Below are 16,408 nucleotides of genomic sequence, written 5' to 3'. Positions count from 1 at the left end.
TTCTTGCTTCGAAAATTAATCAGGAGGCGGTGGTGGGGTGTTCAAAAGCCTCCCGTGGACTCAAAGGGGGGGGGGGGAGAAACGCAGGTGACTCGTTTTAATTAAGAAGGGCTCTATTTTTAATCTGCAATCAAAGCCTTTTTATTAGCTCATCACACTGATTAAGCAACAGGGAAGCTTTGAGGTTGTCGCCTCAACGCTTGGGGATGTGTTTATGCCATGGATTATTTTTAAATGCTTTTGAAACACAGAATCTTTATATCTTATTATGATTTATGTGGAAATTGCTTAGTTTGGTTGTGTGTCTTTTTATGTTTTATTTATTGTTTACGGCAACTTTTGTAATAAAGTCTTTTTTCATGTCGTAACTTTTTCACGGTTCGAACTATGGAAAGGAGGCACACAAATAAAATTATGTATGTGTCTATTTTATTTATGGCTGATATTCCACCTTTTCTTCTTCAAGGAGCTCAAAGTGGCGGGTTCGGTTCTCCCCCTCCTCATTTAATCTCTCCCCCCCACAACAACCCTGTGAGGTAGGCTGGCTTGAGAGGCAGTGAATGGCCCAAGCTCACCTGATTTATTATTTGTGTTTCATAAAATTTATACACTCCCAGATTGCAAAACAACCCCGTAATTTAGTTGTGTCCGCCTCTTTGTGACCCCCTGGACCAGAGCACGGCAGGCCCTCCTGTCTTCCACTGCCTCCCCCAGTTTGGTCAAACTCATGCTGGTCGCTTCGAGAACACTGTCCCACCATCTCGTCCTCCGTCATCCCCTTCTCCTTGCGCCCTCCATCTTTCCCAACATCAGGGTCTTTCCCAGGGAGTCTTCTCTTCTCATGAGGTGGCCAAAGTCTTGGAGCCTCAGCTTCAGGATCTGTCCTTCCAGTGAGCACTCAGGGCTGATTTCCTGCAGAATGGAGAGGTTGGATCTTCTTGCAGTCCATGGGACTCTCCAGAGTCTCCTCCAGCACCAGAATTCAAAAGCATCATTTGAATTCGAAAGGATTTTGCATAGTCAATGAAGCAGAAGTAGATGTCTTTCTGGAACTCTCTAGTTTGGTCTCTGGTTCCTCTGCCTCTTCTAAATCCAGCTTGCACTTCTGGGAGTTCTCGGTCCACATACTGCTTGAGCCTTCCTTGTAGAATTTTAAGCATAACCTTGCTAGCGTGTGAAATGAGTGCAATTGTGTGGTATTTGGAGCATTCTTTGGCACTGCCCTTCTTTGGGATTGGGATGTAGACTGATCTTCTCCAATCCTCTGGCCACTGCTGAGTTTTCCAAACTTGCTGGCATATTGAGTGTAGCACCTTAACAGCATCATCTTTTAAAATTTTAAATAGTTCAGCTGGAATACCATCACTTCCACTGGCCTTGTTATTAGCAGTCCTTTCTAAGGCCCATTTGACTTCACTCTCCAGGATGTCTGGCTCAAGGTCAGCAACCACACTACCGGGGGTGTACGAGACACCCATATCTTTCTGGTATAATTCCTCTGCGTATTCTTGCCACCTCTTCTTGATGTCTTCTGCTTCTGTTAGGTCCTTACCATCTTTTGCAAATCTCCACCCAGTCTTGTGCCTGGAGCCCCCTTTTAAATGTGGACCCCCTGGGTTTCTCACACTCCCATCAATGCCACCGCTGTCTGCCCCCCCAAAACCCTGTTTTTTGCAAGGATCTCAGTCATCTGCCTCATTACTCACCTTTTACGGCTTCCCAACTGTTTTCGGAAGTGACTAACATAAAGCTCTGGAGGAAACAGACATATCCCAGTGTGGGCAGCTGGGCCTCCTGTTTAAGAACCTTTAAAAAAATGTAAATAAAAGAAATCCTTTGTCAAGAAATGACAATCCCTTGGAAGGGAAAGCTCTGCAGATTTTTGCTCCGCATTGTGTTTTGCATAATATATTCTGCTATTCCACCGCCCAACATCTCCCGTCCTTCCAGAGGTTATGCAGAGGTTGAACATTCTTTCTCTCTCTCTCTCTCTCTCTCTCTCTCTCCAATTCAAATCTCATTTATTCGCCCTTCTGTGACTTGGGAGATCTCACCTGCTTTCTTAGCGTATCTGTTCAAACATAAGGACTAGCCCCTTGGTACTTTTAAAAAAAAATAATAACCAGGGAATTGTAGATGGAAGGGACCACGAGGGTCATCCAGCCCAACCCCCTGGAACGCAGGAATCTTTTGCCCTACATGCATCTCGAACCCAAGACCCTGAGATTAAGAGTCTCATGCTCTCCTACATATTTATTTCTCTGGAAGCTGAATGCTAGACTTTGCCTGGTGTAAACAAAACCCTGGCCTTTAACTGAAGGAGCGTCTCCACCTCCATCGTTCAGCCGGACACTGAGGTCCAGCTCCGAGGGCCTTCTGGCGGTTCCCTCATTGCGAGAAGCGAGGTTGCAGGGAACCAGGCAGAGGGCCTTCTGGGTCGTGGCACCCGCCCTGTGGAACGCCCTCCCACCAGATGTCAAAGCGATAAACAACTACCTGACATTCAGAAGACATCTGAAGGCAGCCCTGTTCAGGGAAGCTTTTAATGTTTAATAGGTTATTGTATTTTAGTGTTTTGTTGGAAGCCGCCCAGAGTGGCTGGGGAAACTTAGCCAGATGGGCGGGGTATTAATAATAAATAAATTGTTGTTCTTATTATTATTAACCTGAAACTGTTCTTAACCTGAGGTACCACTTTAGCTAATGGGGCCTCCTGCTACTGCCGCGCAATTTCTGTTCTCATCCTGAAGCAAAGTTCTTAACCCGAGGTACTATTTCTGGGTTAATGGAGTCTGTAACCTGAAGCGTATGTAACCCAAGGTTGTTGTTGTTTAGTCATTTAGTCGTGTCTGCCTCTTCGTGACCCCCTGGAGTGGAGCACGCCAGGCCCTCCTGTCTTCCACTGCCTCCCGCAGTTGGGTCAAACTCATGCTGGTCGCTTCCAGAACACTGTCCAGCCATCTTGTCCTCGGTCGTCCCCTTCTCCTTGTGCCCTCCATCTTTCCCAACATCAGGGTCTTTTCCAGGGAGTCTTCTCTTCTCATGAGGTGGCCAAAGTACTGGAGCCTCAGCTTCAGGATCCGTCCTTCCAGTGAGCACTCAGGGCTGATTTCCTTCCGAATGGAGAGGTTTGATCTTCTTGCAGTCCATGGGACTCTCAAGAGTCTCCTCCAGCACCAGAATTCAAAAGCATAAATTCTTCGGCGATCAGCCTTCTTGATGGTCCAGCTCTCACTTCCATACATCACTACTGGGAAAACCAGAGCTTTTACTATACGGACCTTTGTTGGCAAGGTGATGTCTCTGCTTTTTAAGATGCTGTCTAGGTTTGCCATCGCCTTTCTCCCAAGGAGCAGGCGTCTTTTAATTCCGTGACTGCTCCATCTGCAGTGATCATGGAGCCCAAGAAAGTAAAATCTCTCACTGCCTCCATTTCTTCCCCTTCTATTTGCCAGGAGGTGATGGGCCCAGTGGCCATGATCTTCGTTCCACTGTACAATAGCTTTGTAAACGAGCATTTTGGTTTCCCTGCGAATGTCCCGGTCCTCAAACACTCTGCGCTTCCGTCGGGAGAAAGGCGCACTCGCAGGCCTTTTTGCTGAGCCTGTAATCTCACCCAGGGCCTGCCCACTCCAGGGCGGAGGCTCCACCTGTTTCTGTCTGCCTCCTGCTTCACACCTGTCCCGCCCCAGGTGAGCTCCCTCCGCCCCAGGGAGGGGCTTCCGACACCCAGCAGACTTGAGACTGCCAGGAGGAGGAGAAGGCAGAAAGAAAGAAAGAACGGACGGACGGAAGAAAGAAAGAAAGATCCGGAGAGGAGAGGAAAGCGCCACAGGTTCCTTCATCCAGGTGAGTGCCCAAGGAGCGAGGGATTGTGGGGCAGCAGGTAAGATTGTCCCTTTCCTAATGGGGAAACCTTTGCCCCCTTACCTGTCTGACTCTCTTACGCCCCTCCCTTATCTCCGGTTGGTTCTGTCTATCACCTACTTTTCCTTCTTCCTCTTTTTCTCTTGATCTTTCTCTCTTTCTCCACCCACGCCGTGTTCTGCACATTCATCTCCCTCCTCCTAACAGGCTGACCCACTTACCTGTATATCAGCTTCCTCCTCTGAGCTGGTTTCTTTGACCTTCTTTCCTCCTTATATCTCTCTCTTATAGAATTGTAAAGTCGAAAGGGACCCTCAGAGGTCATCCATCCCAACCCCACTTCAATGCAGGAATCTCAACACCCAGGAAATCCCCATTCCCGACTTTTTGCTCACCTGAACAGACGGCCAGCTTGCCCCCCGGGGAATAGGAGGAGGATCGTTAATAAGGGAAAATTAATGTCTGGGTCTTAATGCAGGAGTTAGACTTCCTGGCATCACTCATGGGTTATTCCTGAGAGCGACACCCCAACTTTGAAGCACCCGGCCGCTGCAGGTTACAAGAGCCCATTTAAGTTGCTATATCATCATCATCCCAAACCCACACACCCTTGGAGACGAAATTTTCTGGGGCGACGGTTGCTCATGTTCCCATTTCGCAGACGGAGGGAGGTAACTGAGGCAGGCAGGTAGCAGCACGCAGCAGGCAGGCCAGAATCATGTGTCATAAGCGCAGAAGACGAGGCTGCTGGATCAGGCCAAGGGGGGGAGGCCTGGTTAGCCCAGTATCCTGTTATCTTAGCAGCCAAGCAGAGACACGCAAGCAAAACATGAGAGCAACATCAGTGCTCTCCCCAGCATTCAGAGCTTAAAACCCAGCCATCACAGCTGGTAGCCATGGCTAGGCTCATCCTCTTTTAGAGAGCCACCCAAGTTGGCTCAACGGGTCTGTGCGTCTGGCTGTTAAGCAGAAGGTTGGTGGTTCGATCCCGCCCAGGGGACAGGATCCCATCATTGCACGGGGTTAGACTAGATGGCCGTTGGGGGTCCCAACTCTGCAATTCGATGGTTCTGTGTTTCTAAGAGGGCGGCTGTCTCTTGAGGCAGCGAGTTCCACAGTTTAATAATAATAATAATTTATTATTTATACCCTGCCCATGTGGCTGGGTTTCCAACAGAATATTAAAATACAATAACCTATTAAGCATTAAAAGCTTCCCTAAACGGGGCTCCCTTCAGATTTCTTCTAAAAGTCAGATAGTTGTTTATTTCCTTGACATCTGCGGGGAGGGCATTCCACAGGGTGGGAGCCACCACTGAGAAGGCCCTCTGCCTGGTTCCCTGTAACCTCACTTCTCGCAGGGAGGGAACCGCCAGAAGGCCCTCGGAGCTGGACCTCAGCGTCCGGGCTGGACGATGGGGGTGGAGACACTCCTTCAGGTCTACTGGGCCTTTGAGGCCATTTAGGGCTTTCAAGGTCAGCACCAACACTTTGAATTGTGCTCGCAAACATTTAACTCTGAGCAGTGTGAATATAAGGACTTTCTTCTGCGCGATCTGGGTTTCCCAGCCTTCCTTGGACAAACCTGCTGGGTTCCAGTACGATGAGAGAGGGAGAAAAAAAACCTCTGCACGATTCTGGTGTCTCTCTGTGACATTCCCTGCAGGATCAGGCCCCTGGCCCATCCAGCATGTTCTTAACAGATCCTTCAGTTTGAAGCCAGCAATCAGGATCCGTGCACAAGAGCCCTTTATTTAATTCAATCACAGGGATCGCTATAGACTCAAAGCGCATTGCCACATGCCTCAAAGAATTCTGGGCAATGTAGTTTAACGTCTCACAGAGTTACAGCGCCCAGCAACCCTTAGCAAACTACATTACCTAGAATTCTTTGAGGGGGGAAACTTTAAAGTTACAGCCTCATAATTTGTAACCTAAACTCCTGGGAACATTCTGTAGATTCCTGCATTTCAGGGGGTTGGGCTGAATGACCTTTGGGATCCCTTCTAACTTTACAGTTCTGTGAAGATAATCCTACCGTTTGCCCAGATATTCCTTTGACTAAAGAAAGATAGAGAGAGAGTTTGGTGCCGGCTCAAACCTTGCCCTGCAAATCTTCAGCTCCCAGGACTGATGTATATTTATTCCGTCGATTTGAATTGCATTGCGTTAGTGGGCAGAGCCTCAGACAATAGAAGGAATTAGCGTAACCTTTTGCTAACTGTTTGACGGATCTAATTAACAATGCTTTGGAAGGAAGAAGCCGGCTGTTTGCAAATGTGGTGGATGGATAGAAAAGAAAGCGGAGTGCATTTGCAAAACACTCCAGACCCGAAATTGCAGAACCGTGGAATTGTAGAGTTGCAAGGGGCACCCAGGGTTCATCTAGACCAACCCGCTCCAACGCAGGAATCGCAGCCGATGAATCCCTGGCCCTCCAACCTCTGCTCAAAAACTTCCAGTGGAGGAGAGTCCAATGTCTTTAACCAAATGCAACCCCCTCCCCACCAAATAACACCCCACTGCTTTGCTTTAAAAGGGGGGGCGGCTTCATGCAATATGTGGCTAAACTATTGCACCTGCAAAAAGAAAGATCAGAGCATTTGGGACTTTTTTCGTTTAGGGAGAAAGCAGGTGAATAGCATGAGAGAGTGAATAGAGAAAGGTCTCTCCCTTTCTCATAACACGGCAAATCGTGGACACCTAAGGAAGCTGAAGGTCAGGACAGATAAACGAACTACATCATTCAGCGCACGGTTAAACTGCGGAACTCCCTGCCACAGTAGGCAGGGGCGGCCGCCAAATTGGATGGCTTTAAAAGAGGACTGGAGAAATTCCTGGAGGAGGAGAGGGCTATTTATGGCTACTAGCCAGGATGGCTGTGACTCCACAACTGAAGGCTTCAGTGTTTCAGTTGCTAGAAGCTGCAGGAAGGGAGAGTGGGTCTTGAGTTCGAATCCTGCTCGTGGGTTTCCCTTTAGGGCAACTGGTTGGCCAGTGCGAAAACAGGAGGCTGGACTAGGTGGGCTACTGGTTTGACCCAGCAGCTGGCCTCTTATGTTCTTATGCTCCTGCAAAATGAATGCGCTCCAATTTTCCTGCATTGCAGCCTTTTTATATATATTAGGCATGTCCAACAGGTAGATCGCGGGGTTTTCCTGGTAGATCCTGGTAGATCTCTGGTCCCTCAGTGATCTCCTTGCAAAAAAGCAAAAAACAAACAAACTTTGTCCTACTAAAAAGAAGCTCCACAACTTTCGGTAAATCACTGCCCGTCTTTTTACGACAGGCATAGGCAAACTCGGCCCTCCAGATGTTGGGGGACTACAACTCCCATGATCCCTAGCTAACAGGACCAGAGGTTAGGGATGATGGGAACAGTAGTCCCGAAACATCTGGAGGGCTGAGTTTGCCTAGGCCTGTCTTACGAGAATGGGTAGATCACCGCCAGATTTTTTATACTGTGAGTAGATCACAGTCTATTGGGAGATGGACGTCCCTGATATATATATTCATACATTGCTCATCTGTCTGGGTTTTTCCAGCCACTCTGGGCAGCTTCGAACACATATAAAAGCATAATAAAATGTCAAATGTTAAAAGCTTCCCTAAACAGGGCTGCTTTCAGATGTCTTCTAAAAGTCAGGTACTGTAGTTGTTTATTTCCTTGACTCCTGATGGGAGGGCGTTCCACAGGGTGGGCGCCACCACCGAGAAGGCCCTCTGCCTGGTTCCCTGCAACCTCACTTCTCGCAGGGAGGGAACCGCCAGAAGGCCCTCGGCGCTGGACCTCAGTGTCCAGGCTGAACGATGGGGGTGGAGACACTCCTTCAGGTATACTGGGCCTTTGAGGCTGTTTAGGGCTTTCAAGCTCAGCACCAACACTTTGAATTGTGCTCGGAAACGTACTGGGAGCCAATGTAGGTCTTTCAAGACTGGTGTTATGTGGTCTCGGCGTCCGCTCCCAGTCCCCAGTCTGGCTGCCACATTCTGGATTAGTTGTAGTTTCCGGGTCACTTTCAAAGGTAGCCCCACGTAGAGTGCATGGCAGTAGTCCAAGCGGGAGATAACCAGAGCATGCGCCACTCTGGCCAGACAGTCTGCGGGCAGGGAGGGTCTCATCCTGCGTACCAGATGGAGCTGGTAAACAGCTGCCACGGACACAGAACTGACCGGCGCCTCCATGGACAGCTGTGAGTCCAAAATGACTCCCAGGCTGCAATTTAGGGATCTGTTCAATCACACGATTATTCGGCCATTAAGTTTCCGAGTCACCTTCAAAGGTAGCCCCACATAGAGCGCATGGCAGTAGTCCAAATAAATCAGGACTCCCCCTTTGCCAAGAATGCTTTTGAAACTAGGTAGTGATGGGGACGAGAAGGGGGCCAGAAACCACCCCTTGGCCAGCTTTGGGCCACTTTTATTACAATAAGGTGGCTAAAATCAGTGAGAGGCAGTGTCGTCTAGTGGTTAGAGTGTGGGACAGGGACCTAGCGGGAGAGCGGGGTTCGAATCCCAACTAGGCCACGAAGCTGACCTCTGCCCTTCGCTGCCTCTGAGCCTAAATTACCTCACAAGGTGGTTGTTATGGAGGGGAGAAATCATGTATTCCGCCACGGGCTTCTTTGAGATAAAAGGTGTGATTTAAAAACGCAACCAATAAATAAATAAATAAATGATAATGGGAACGGGGTCTGGGCAGCCTGCGAATCTCTGAAGTTTGAGAGAGGTTTTAGCTTTTTATGACTTTTGGGCGGCTAGCTTACGCTGAGTCCACCACCGCGCATCTTGTCAATATTTGCTCACGGTTTGGACTTTGACGTTGCGGCACAGGGTGGGGCCACAGAGGTGCTCCGGACAGGAGCTGGTTTGGACAACAGCAGGAGGGGGTGGGACAAGGAAGAGGGTGGCTAGCGGCTCGGAGGAGAGGAAGAGTCTTTGGAAAGAACCCAGGAGTCCTGCGTCCCCAGAAGACTCACTCTCCAACGCTTCCCCTCTGTACTTCAAAGCCCATTTTAAAAATAATAATTTTCGCTAGCACTGCTTGGTGCCTTTAAGACCCGGGCGGCAGGTGGATGTCCAACAGGTGTTGTTCCTCTACCACCACAACCTCAGCACAGAGGTGCAGAAATGCATTGCAGGGGGTTAGAATAGACCCCTAGGTTCCCTTCCAGCTCTTTGATCTGTGATCAGAATGCTTCTTTGGCTGAATTTTCCCCTTTGAGGGAACTGGGAAGGGGATAACCCCTGCTTTTGGGGGGGCGAGGTTAATTTTGGGGGTCTTGGGGGTTGATCCCCTGCACCCCCTTGTTTATTTATCACATTTGGATCCTACTCCACCACCCCCCCGATCCGGAGAGCTCAAAGTGGCGTGCGTGCTTTTCCCGCCCTTCAAGCGATATCTACAACAACCCTGTCAGGTAGGTTCTAGGCTGAGAGAGGCCCCTGAGGTCCCAGCCAGCGAACTTCGTGAGGAGTGGGGGAGATTCGCACCCAGGTCTCTGCCAGTCCGACACCCTAACCCATGGGGAGGCAAACTAAGGCCCGGGGGCCGGATCCGGCCCAATCGCCTTCCCCGGACGATCTGGGAATCAGCGTGTTTTTGTGTGTGTTTTTTTAAAAAAATTATTAGTTTTTTAACATACCATTTCCAACAGTAATTAATCATACTTTTACATCTTAATCAATTTTTTTGACTTCCATCAGTCCTGTCTGAAAAATTTCCAATGCAATCTCTTAGTATGCTTTCCTTACTTTCCCTCTTACATTTCAAACTCTCTATCTTTTTCTACTTTGTAACACTTCGTATATTTCTCCTTACAAAACTTCTTGTAGTCCTACTGGCGTAATTTGTTGGTTACAATTGCTCTTCAAATAATTCATATACTTCTTCCAATCTTCTGTGAATCTCTGGTCCCGCAGGTTTTGAGTCCTTCCTGTCATTTTGTCCAATTCTGCACAGTCCATTAATTTTGTCTGCCGTTTCTGGGAATCAGCATGTTTTTACATGAGTAGAATGTGTCCTTTTATTTAAAATGCATCTCTGGGTTATTTGTGGGGCCTGCCTGGTGTTTTTGCATGAGTAGAATGTGTCCTCTTATTTAAAATGCATTTCTGGGTTATTTGTGGGGCCTGCCTGGTGTTTTTGCATGAGTAGAATGTGTGTTTTTATTTAAAATGCATCTCTGGGTTATTTGTGGGGCCTGCCTGGTGTTTTTGCATGAGTAGAATGTGTGTTTTTATTTAAAATGCATCTCTGGGTTATTTGTGGGGCCTGCCTGGTGTTTTTGCATGAGTAGAATGTGTGTTTTTATTTAAAATGCATCTCTGGGTTATTTGTGGGGCATAGGAATTCATTCATTTTTTTTTTTTGTTTTGCAAAATATAGTCCGGCCCACTACAAGGTCTGAGGGACAGTGGACCGGCCCCTGGCTGAAAAAGTTTGCTGACCCCTGCACCTAACCTCTATGCTACTCCTTTCTCTTCTGCTGCCCCCCACCGCCTGAACCCATTGCTAGAGACCTCTGGCTTCAGTAGTAGTACTACTACTAGTAGTAGTAATTTATTTATACCCCGCCCATCTGGCAGGGTTTCCCCAGCCACTCTGGACGGCTTCCAACAAAACACTAAAATATATTATATACATTAAACACTATTAAACATTAAAAGCTTCCCTAAACAGGGCTGCCTTCAGATGTCTTCTAAAAGTTTGGTAGTTATTTTTCTCTGTGACATCTTGTGGGAGGGTTTCCACAGGGCGGGTGCCACCACCGAGAAGGCCCTCTGCCTGGTTCCCTGTAACTTGGCTTCTAGCAGCGAGGGAACCCAGAAAGCCCTTGGAGCTGGACCTCAGTGTCCAGGCAGAACGATGGGGGAGGAGACGCTCCTTCAGGTCTACTGGGCCTCTGAGGCCGTTTAGGGCTTTCAAGGTCAGCACCAACACTTTGAATTGTGCTCGGAAACGTACTGGGAGCCAATGTAGGTGTTTCAAGACCGGTGTTATGTGGTCTCGGCAGCCTCTCCCAGTCACCAGTCTAGCTGCCGCATTCTGGATTAATTGCAGTTTCCGGGTCACCTTCAAAGGTAGCCCTACATAGAGCGCATTGCAGTAGTCCAAGCGGGAGATAACCAGAGCACGCGCCACTCTGGCGAGACAGTCTGCGGGCAGGGAGGGTCTCATCCTGCGCACCAGGCGGAGCTGGCAGACAGCTGCCCTGGACACAGAACTGACCTGCACCTCCATGGACAGCAGGGAGTCCAGAATGACTCCCAGGCTGCGCACCTGGTCCTTCAGGGGCACAGTTGCCCCATTCAGGACCAGGGAGTCCCCCACACCTGCCCGCCTCCTGTCCCCCAAAAATAGTACTTCTGTCTTATCAGGATTCAACCTCAATCTGTTAGCCGCCATCCATTGGACCAACTCCCTTGCCCCATTGTTTATTTTGGGGTGTCTGAATCCACTGATTCCTTACTTTCTTCTCCAATCCCTCAGGCTGACTCTGATTGTCTCGCCTGCAGATGAGCAAGGCTTTTCTGCCATTCCCGGCTGATCTGGAAACACCCAAGTTAGAAAAAGGAAAGGGAAACCCCCCCCCAGGGCGAGTCGAGCTTCCCAGGTTCACCCCTCGCCTGCAAGGAACCCAGGAGTCCGGGTGTCTCCCCAGCAGCCTGGGAGGCCGACCCCTCCTGTCTTGCCAGCTGAAATCCTCCCTGAGCAGAAACAGGTTTGGCCAGGTTGAACTGCTCTTGGCGGTTCAAATTCTCTTCCTTCTCTTCACACACACACACACACCGGTAAAGAGGTCAGGCAGCCATCACACAGGTGCAGCTCTTAGGGGCCCTGGGTAGCCAGGTCAGAGGGACCAGTTTTCGGGAACGCAGCCAGGCGGCAAGGGGAAATTCGGCAGGGAGGTGTCGCTTAGTGCAGGCCTAGGCAAACTCAGCCCTCCAGATGTTTCGGGACTACTGTTCCCATCATCCCTGACCACTGGTCCTGTTAGCTAGGGATCATGGGAGTTGTAGTCCCAAAACATCTGGAGGGCCGAGTCTGCCTATGCCTGGCTTAGCGCTCGCTTCTACACCTGTTGAATTTCTGGCTGCCATTCAGCCCGTGGTCATAGGGCAGGCTTCCTCAAACTCAGCCCTCCAGGTGTTTTGAGACTACTGTTCCCATCATCCTTGACCACTGGTCCTGCTAGCTAGGGATCATGGGAGCTGTAGTCCCAAAACATCTGGAGGGCCAAGTTCGCCTATGCCTGGCTTAGTGTTTGCTTCTACACCTGTTGAATTTCTGGCTGCCATTCACCCGTGGCCCTAGGGGAGAGCGTAGCCGTAGAGAAAGGCCTTTTGGAGTTTGCAAAAACTCTTTGTGAGAATAAGGATTTTATTTTCTGGGATTCGTCAGCTGCAATTCCTGTGTTTTCAGGGGGTTGGATTCAAATGCTGACTCTCTTGGGGTCCCTTCCAGCTCTGTAATTATATGATTTCCGCCCCAAAAGAATAAAGGTGGATATCGGTTGCGAGTTTGAATGGCGGCAGTCGGAATTTGCTTTCGATGCAGCTGACCTGAATCTTTAATCCATTCTGCCTAGGGAGGAGGAGTTAACCCAGTGACTCTTTACAGATCAATCAGCTGGAATTAGGCCACAGGCTGAGAGCAAACTCACTGCAGGAAATGATGACTCGAGTGAGTGAGTCAAGCTACACACTCAGTAGAAGGAGGCCCAAATGGATTTTTAAAAACCCAAGGTGGCTGACCAGGAAAAAAGACCCTGTGATGAAGGCAAATTCCATGCCAGGGATCATTAGGAAAATAATTGAGAATTAATCTGCCGATATCACAAAGGTGGCCGGACTTGAAATACTGTCTACCGTTCTGGTTGCCTCACACCAGAAAGGATATTGTAGCATTGGGAACGGGTTTCATTCCCTCAGGCTTCCTCAACTCCACCAGGCTGGGCCTGGACGGCACCAGCCAGTCGATACAAGAACAACTGTCTAGAAATTAGCATCTGTGTTTTGTTTTTCCTCTTCCCTCCCTGTACCTTTTTCCTTGTGTGCTGTGTCTCTTTTCAGACAGTCTTGTTTCAATTGCGCGTAAGCAGCTCTGAGAGCCTTTTTTGGGCACTAATCTTCTAAATAACCAAACAGTAGGGTACTTTTGCCCATCTTTAAATTGAGATTTTTAATTTTTTTGCTAACCACCGGGTCCTGTTTAAAAAACCCACCAGGTGCTGTCATGGCGCCAGACGATGGGACCGACTGGCTGCTCCAGTTGCTGTCCGAAATCCAGCTGGAGCAGTTTTACGGCAAAATCCGCAACGAGCTCCACGTCACCCGTCCGGGACATTTCGATTACGTCAAGCCCGCGGATCTGGAACGCATTGGCATGGGACGCCCAGGTAGTTCGTGTGTAATGGTGCAACAGGGTTTATTTTGGGGAGGGGGGCGTTTTGCTGAGGCTGCTTGGGGTGGTGATGTCACCGGGGGAAGTCCGTGGTGATGTCATGGTAGCACTTGGAGACGGAGGTTAATTAGGAGACTGGAATGAAGGCGGTCTGAACACTTCAGACAGTTCATGGGTAGGCAAACTAAGTCCTGGGGGCTGGATCCGGCCCAATTGCCTTCTCAATCCAGCCCATGGACGGTCGGGGAATCAGTGTGTTTTTACATGAGTAGAATGTGTGCTTTTATTTAAAATGCATCTCTGGGTTATTTGTGGGGCATAGGAATTCGTTCATCCCGCCCCCCTCAAAATACAGTGGACACTCGGGTTGTGAACGTGATCCGTGCGTGATGCATGTTCGCAACCTGCAGCGTTCACAACCTGCGTTTGCGCAAAGCACGATTGTCCGGAGCTTGTCCGCCCAGCTTGTCCGGAGTTTTGGGCTGGGTTGCCATCAGTATGCCGATGACACCCAACTCTATCTGTTGATGGATGGCCATCCTGACTCGGCCCCAGACACACAGTCTGGAAGCTGTGGCTGGATGGTTACGTGGGAGCCGGTTGAAGTTAAATCCTTCGAAGACAGAGGTCCTCTGGCTGGGACGGGGCGATATGGGATTGAGGGGGCAACTCCCATCTCTTGCGGGGGTGCAATTAGTGCCAGCATCGTCCGTTAAGAGTTTGGGTGTAATCTTTGATACCTCCCTCTCTATGGAGGTGCAGATTACAGCTATAACAAAGGCAGCATTTTTTCATCTCCGCCAAGCTAAGCAGTTGGCTCCTTATCTCTCTCGCCCTGACCTAGCCACTATGATCCACGCGACGGTCACCTCCAGACTGGATTATTGTAACTCGCTCTACGTGGGGCTGCCCTTGAGACTGACCCAGAAACTCCAGCGGGTGCAGAATGCCGTGGCGAGACTCCTTACGGGGTTTTCACTGCAAGATCACATTCATGCGGTGCTATACCAGCTGCACTGGCTCCCGGTGGAGTACAGGATCAGGTTTAAGGTGCTGGTTTTAACCTTTAAAGCCCTATACGGCCTAGGACCCTCGTACCTATGGGACCGCCTCTCCTGGTATGTCCCACAGAGGAACTTACGGTCTGCAAATAAAAACATCTTGAAGATCCCAGGCCACAGAGAGGTTAGGCTGGCCTCAACTAGAGCCAGGGCCTTCTCAGCAGTGGCTCCAATCTGGTGGAACGCTCTGTCCCAAGAGACCAGGGCCCTGCGGGACTTGACATCTTTCCGCAGGGCCTGCAAGACAGAGCTGTTCCACCAGGCCTTTGGTCAGGGCGCAGCCTGACCCCCCTCCTCTGGCAATCAGCACAGAATTTTGCTTAATGGTTGCCATCAATTTGATTTTAATTAATTTTTATAATGAAATGTTTTTAGAATCGTTGGGTTATTTTGATTGTTGTTAGCCGCCCTGAGCCCAGCTTCGGCTGGGGAGGGCGGGATATAAATAAAATTTATTATTATTATTATTATTATTAGCGCTTCTGCGCATGCCCGACCGCCGAAACCCGGAAGTAACCTTTTCTGGTACTTCTGGGTTTTGGTGGTCCGCAACCCCCAAAAAACACAACCTGAAGCGGCTGTAACCCAAGGTATGACTGTATAGTCCAGCCCTGCACAAGGTCTGACGGACAGTGGACTGGCCCCCTGCCGAAAAATTTTGCTGACCTCTGGCTCAGAGTGGTCTATGGTAGTGGTGCTCAAAGGATGTGGTGGGAGAGGATGGGAAGCAAAACAGGAAAATCCAATCGAAATATAAAAAGGTAAAGGGACCCCTGACCATTAGGTCCAGTCGTGGCCGACTCTGGGGTTGTGGCGCTCATCTCGCTTTATTGGCTGAGGGAGCCGGCGTACAGCTTCCGGGTCATGTGGCCAGCAGGACTAAGTTAGATTAAAAAAATTGTCCAGTAGCACCTTAGAGACCAATTAAGTTTGTTCTTGGTATATGCTTTTGTGTGCATGGTATCTGAAGAAGTGTGCATACACATGAAAGCTTACACCAAGAACAAACTTAGTTGGTCTCTAAGGTGCTACTAGGGATGCGGGTGGCGCTGTGGGTTAAACCACAGAGCCTAGGACTTGCCGATCAGCAGGTCGGCGGTTTGAATCCCCGCGATGGGGTGAGCTCCTGTTGCTCGGTCCCTGCTCCTGCCAACCTAGCAGTTCAAAAACACGTCAAAGTGCAAGTAGATAAATAGGTACCGCTCTGGCGGGAAGGTCAACGGCGTTTCTGTGCGCTGCTCTGGTTCGCCAGAAGCGGCTTAGTCCTGCTGGCCACATGACCCGGAAGCTGTACGCCAGCTCCCTCGGCCAATAAAGCGAGATGAGCGCTGCAAGCCCAGAGTCGGTCACGACTGGACCTAATGGTCAGGGGTCCCTTTACCTTTTTAAGGAGCTACTGGACAATTTTTATATATATATTTCAACTGTGTCAGACCAACACGGCTACCTACCTGAATCTAGGAAAACCCAGTGACAACCAAAGATACATTTAAGCATTTCAGTGTAGTACAGCATAGAATAGCATTTATTATTATTTATAAAATACACTTCTCCACTTTCCAATGGAACCAGGCAGGGTGGATAAAAATCAATGTTTCTTTTTTTAATAAAAAAATCAGATTTTTTAAAAATTTAAATCAGATTTTTAAAATATTTTGGAAGAAAAATCTTTCTAAAGATAATTTTCTGTTTAAGTTACATTATAATCCACACGCTATTCATCAGGAAATAAAGATTTGTTTTAAGTTTTTCATGTGTGCTAAAACTCATTTAACCACATCAGTTAACAAACATGGATACATATGCTATAATGTTATTGTTTTAGTTAAATAAATTGTTTAAATTGTTATGAAGGAAATGATTGTTTTTCTCCTTCCAGTACAGCAAAAAAGTTATCCAAATATAAACAATAATTTCATCATTACCTGTCTTTGCATTTCTAACAGTATAACCAAATTAGTAATTTTTTATATAACTGTAAAAACTACTCTGAAAATTGATTATTCCAAAAAACGCAACCTTCCTCTGGTTGTAAATATTAAGAGGGTGCCAGCAAGGTTGAACCTTTCTGTAA

At 48.6% G+C, this 16,408-nt stretch overlaps 1 protein-coding gene across 2 annotated transcripts in view; it reads left to right on the top strand.

The window, feature by feature from the left end:
• The window catches only part of TNK1 (tyrosine kinase non receptor 1), a 49,466-nt gene that overhangs the window by 7,364 nt on the left and 25,694 nt on the right, over window positions 1-16,408 (top strand). The window contains exons 2-3 of one of the 2 annotated variants that reach the window (XM_081835685.1): window positions 3,764-3,849; window positions 13,098-13,268. In XM_081835685.1, coding sequence (XP_081691811.1) covers window positions 13,106-13,268 — 163 coding nt within the window. In that variant the 5' untranslated portion in view covers window positions 3,764-3,849; window positions 13,098-13,105. Of the gene's footprint in view, window positions 1-3,692; window positions 3,850-13,097; window positions 13,269-16,408 lie in introns of those variants that run through there. The other variant, XM_081835684.1, reaches the window with a different exon arrangement.

The sequence above is a fragment of the Podarcis erhardii genome (genome assembly GCF_964252035.2).
Source record: "Podarcis erhardii genome assembly, chromosome: 13".
Taxonomy (NCBI): Eukaryota; Metazoa; Chordata; class Lepidosauria; order Squamata; family Lacertidae; genus Podarcis; species Podarcis erhardii.
The sequence above is the reverse complement of the archived record's forward strand: the minus strand, read 5'-3'. Positions and strand labels throughout refer to the sequence as shown.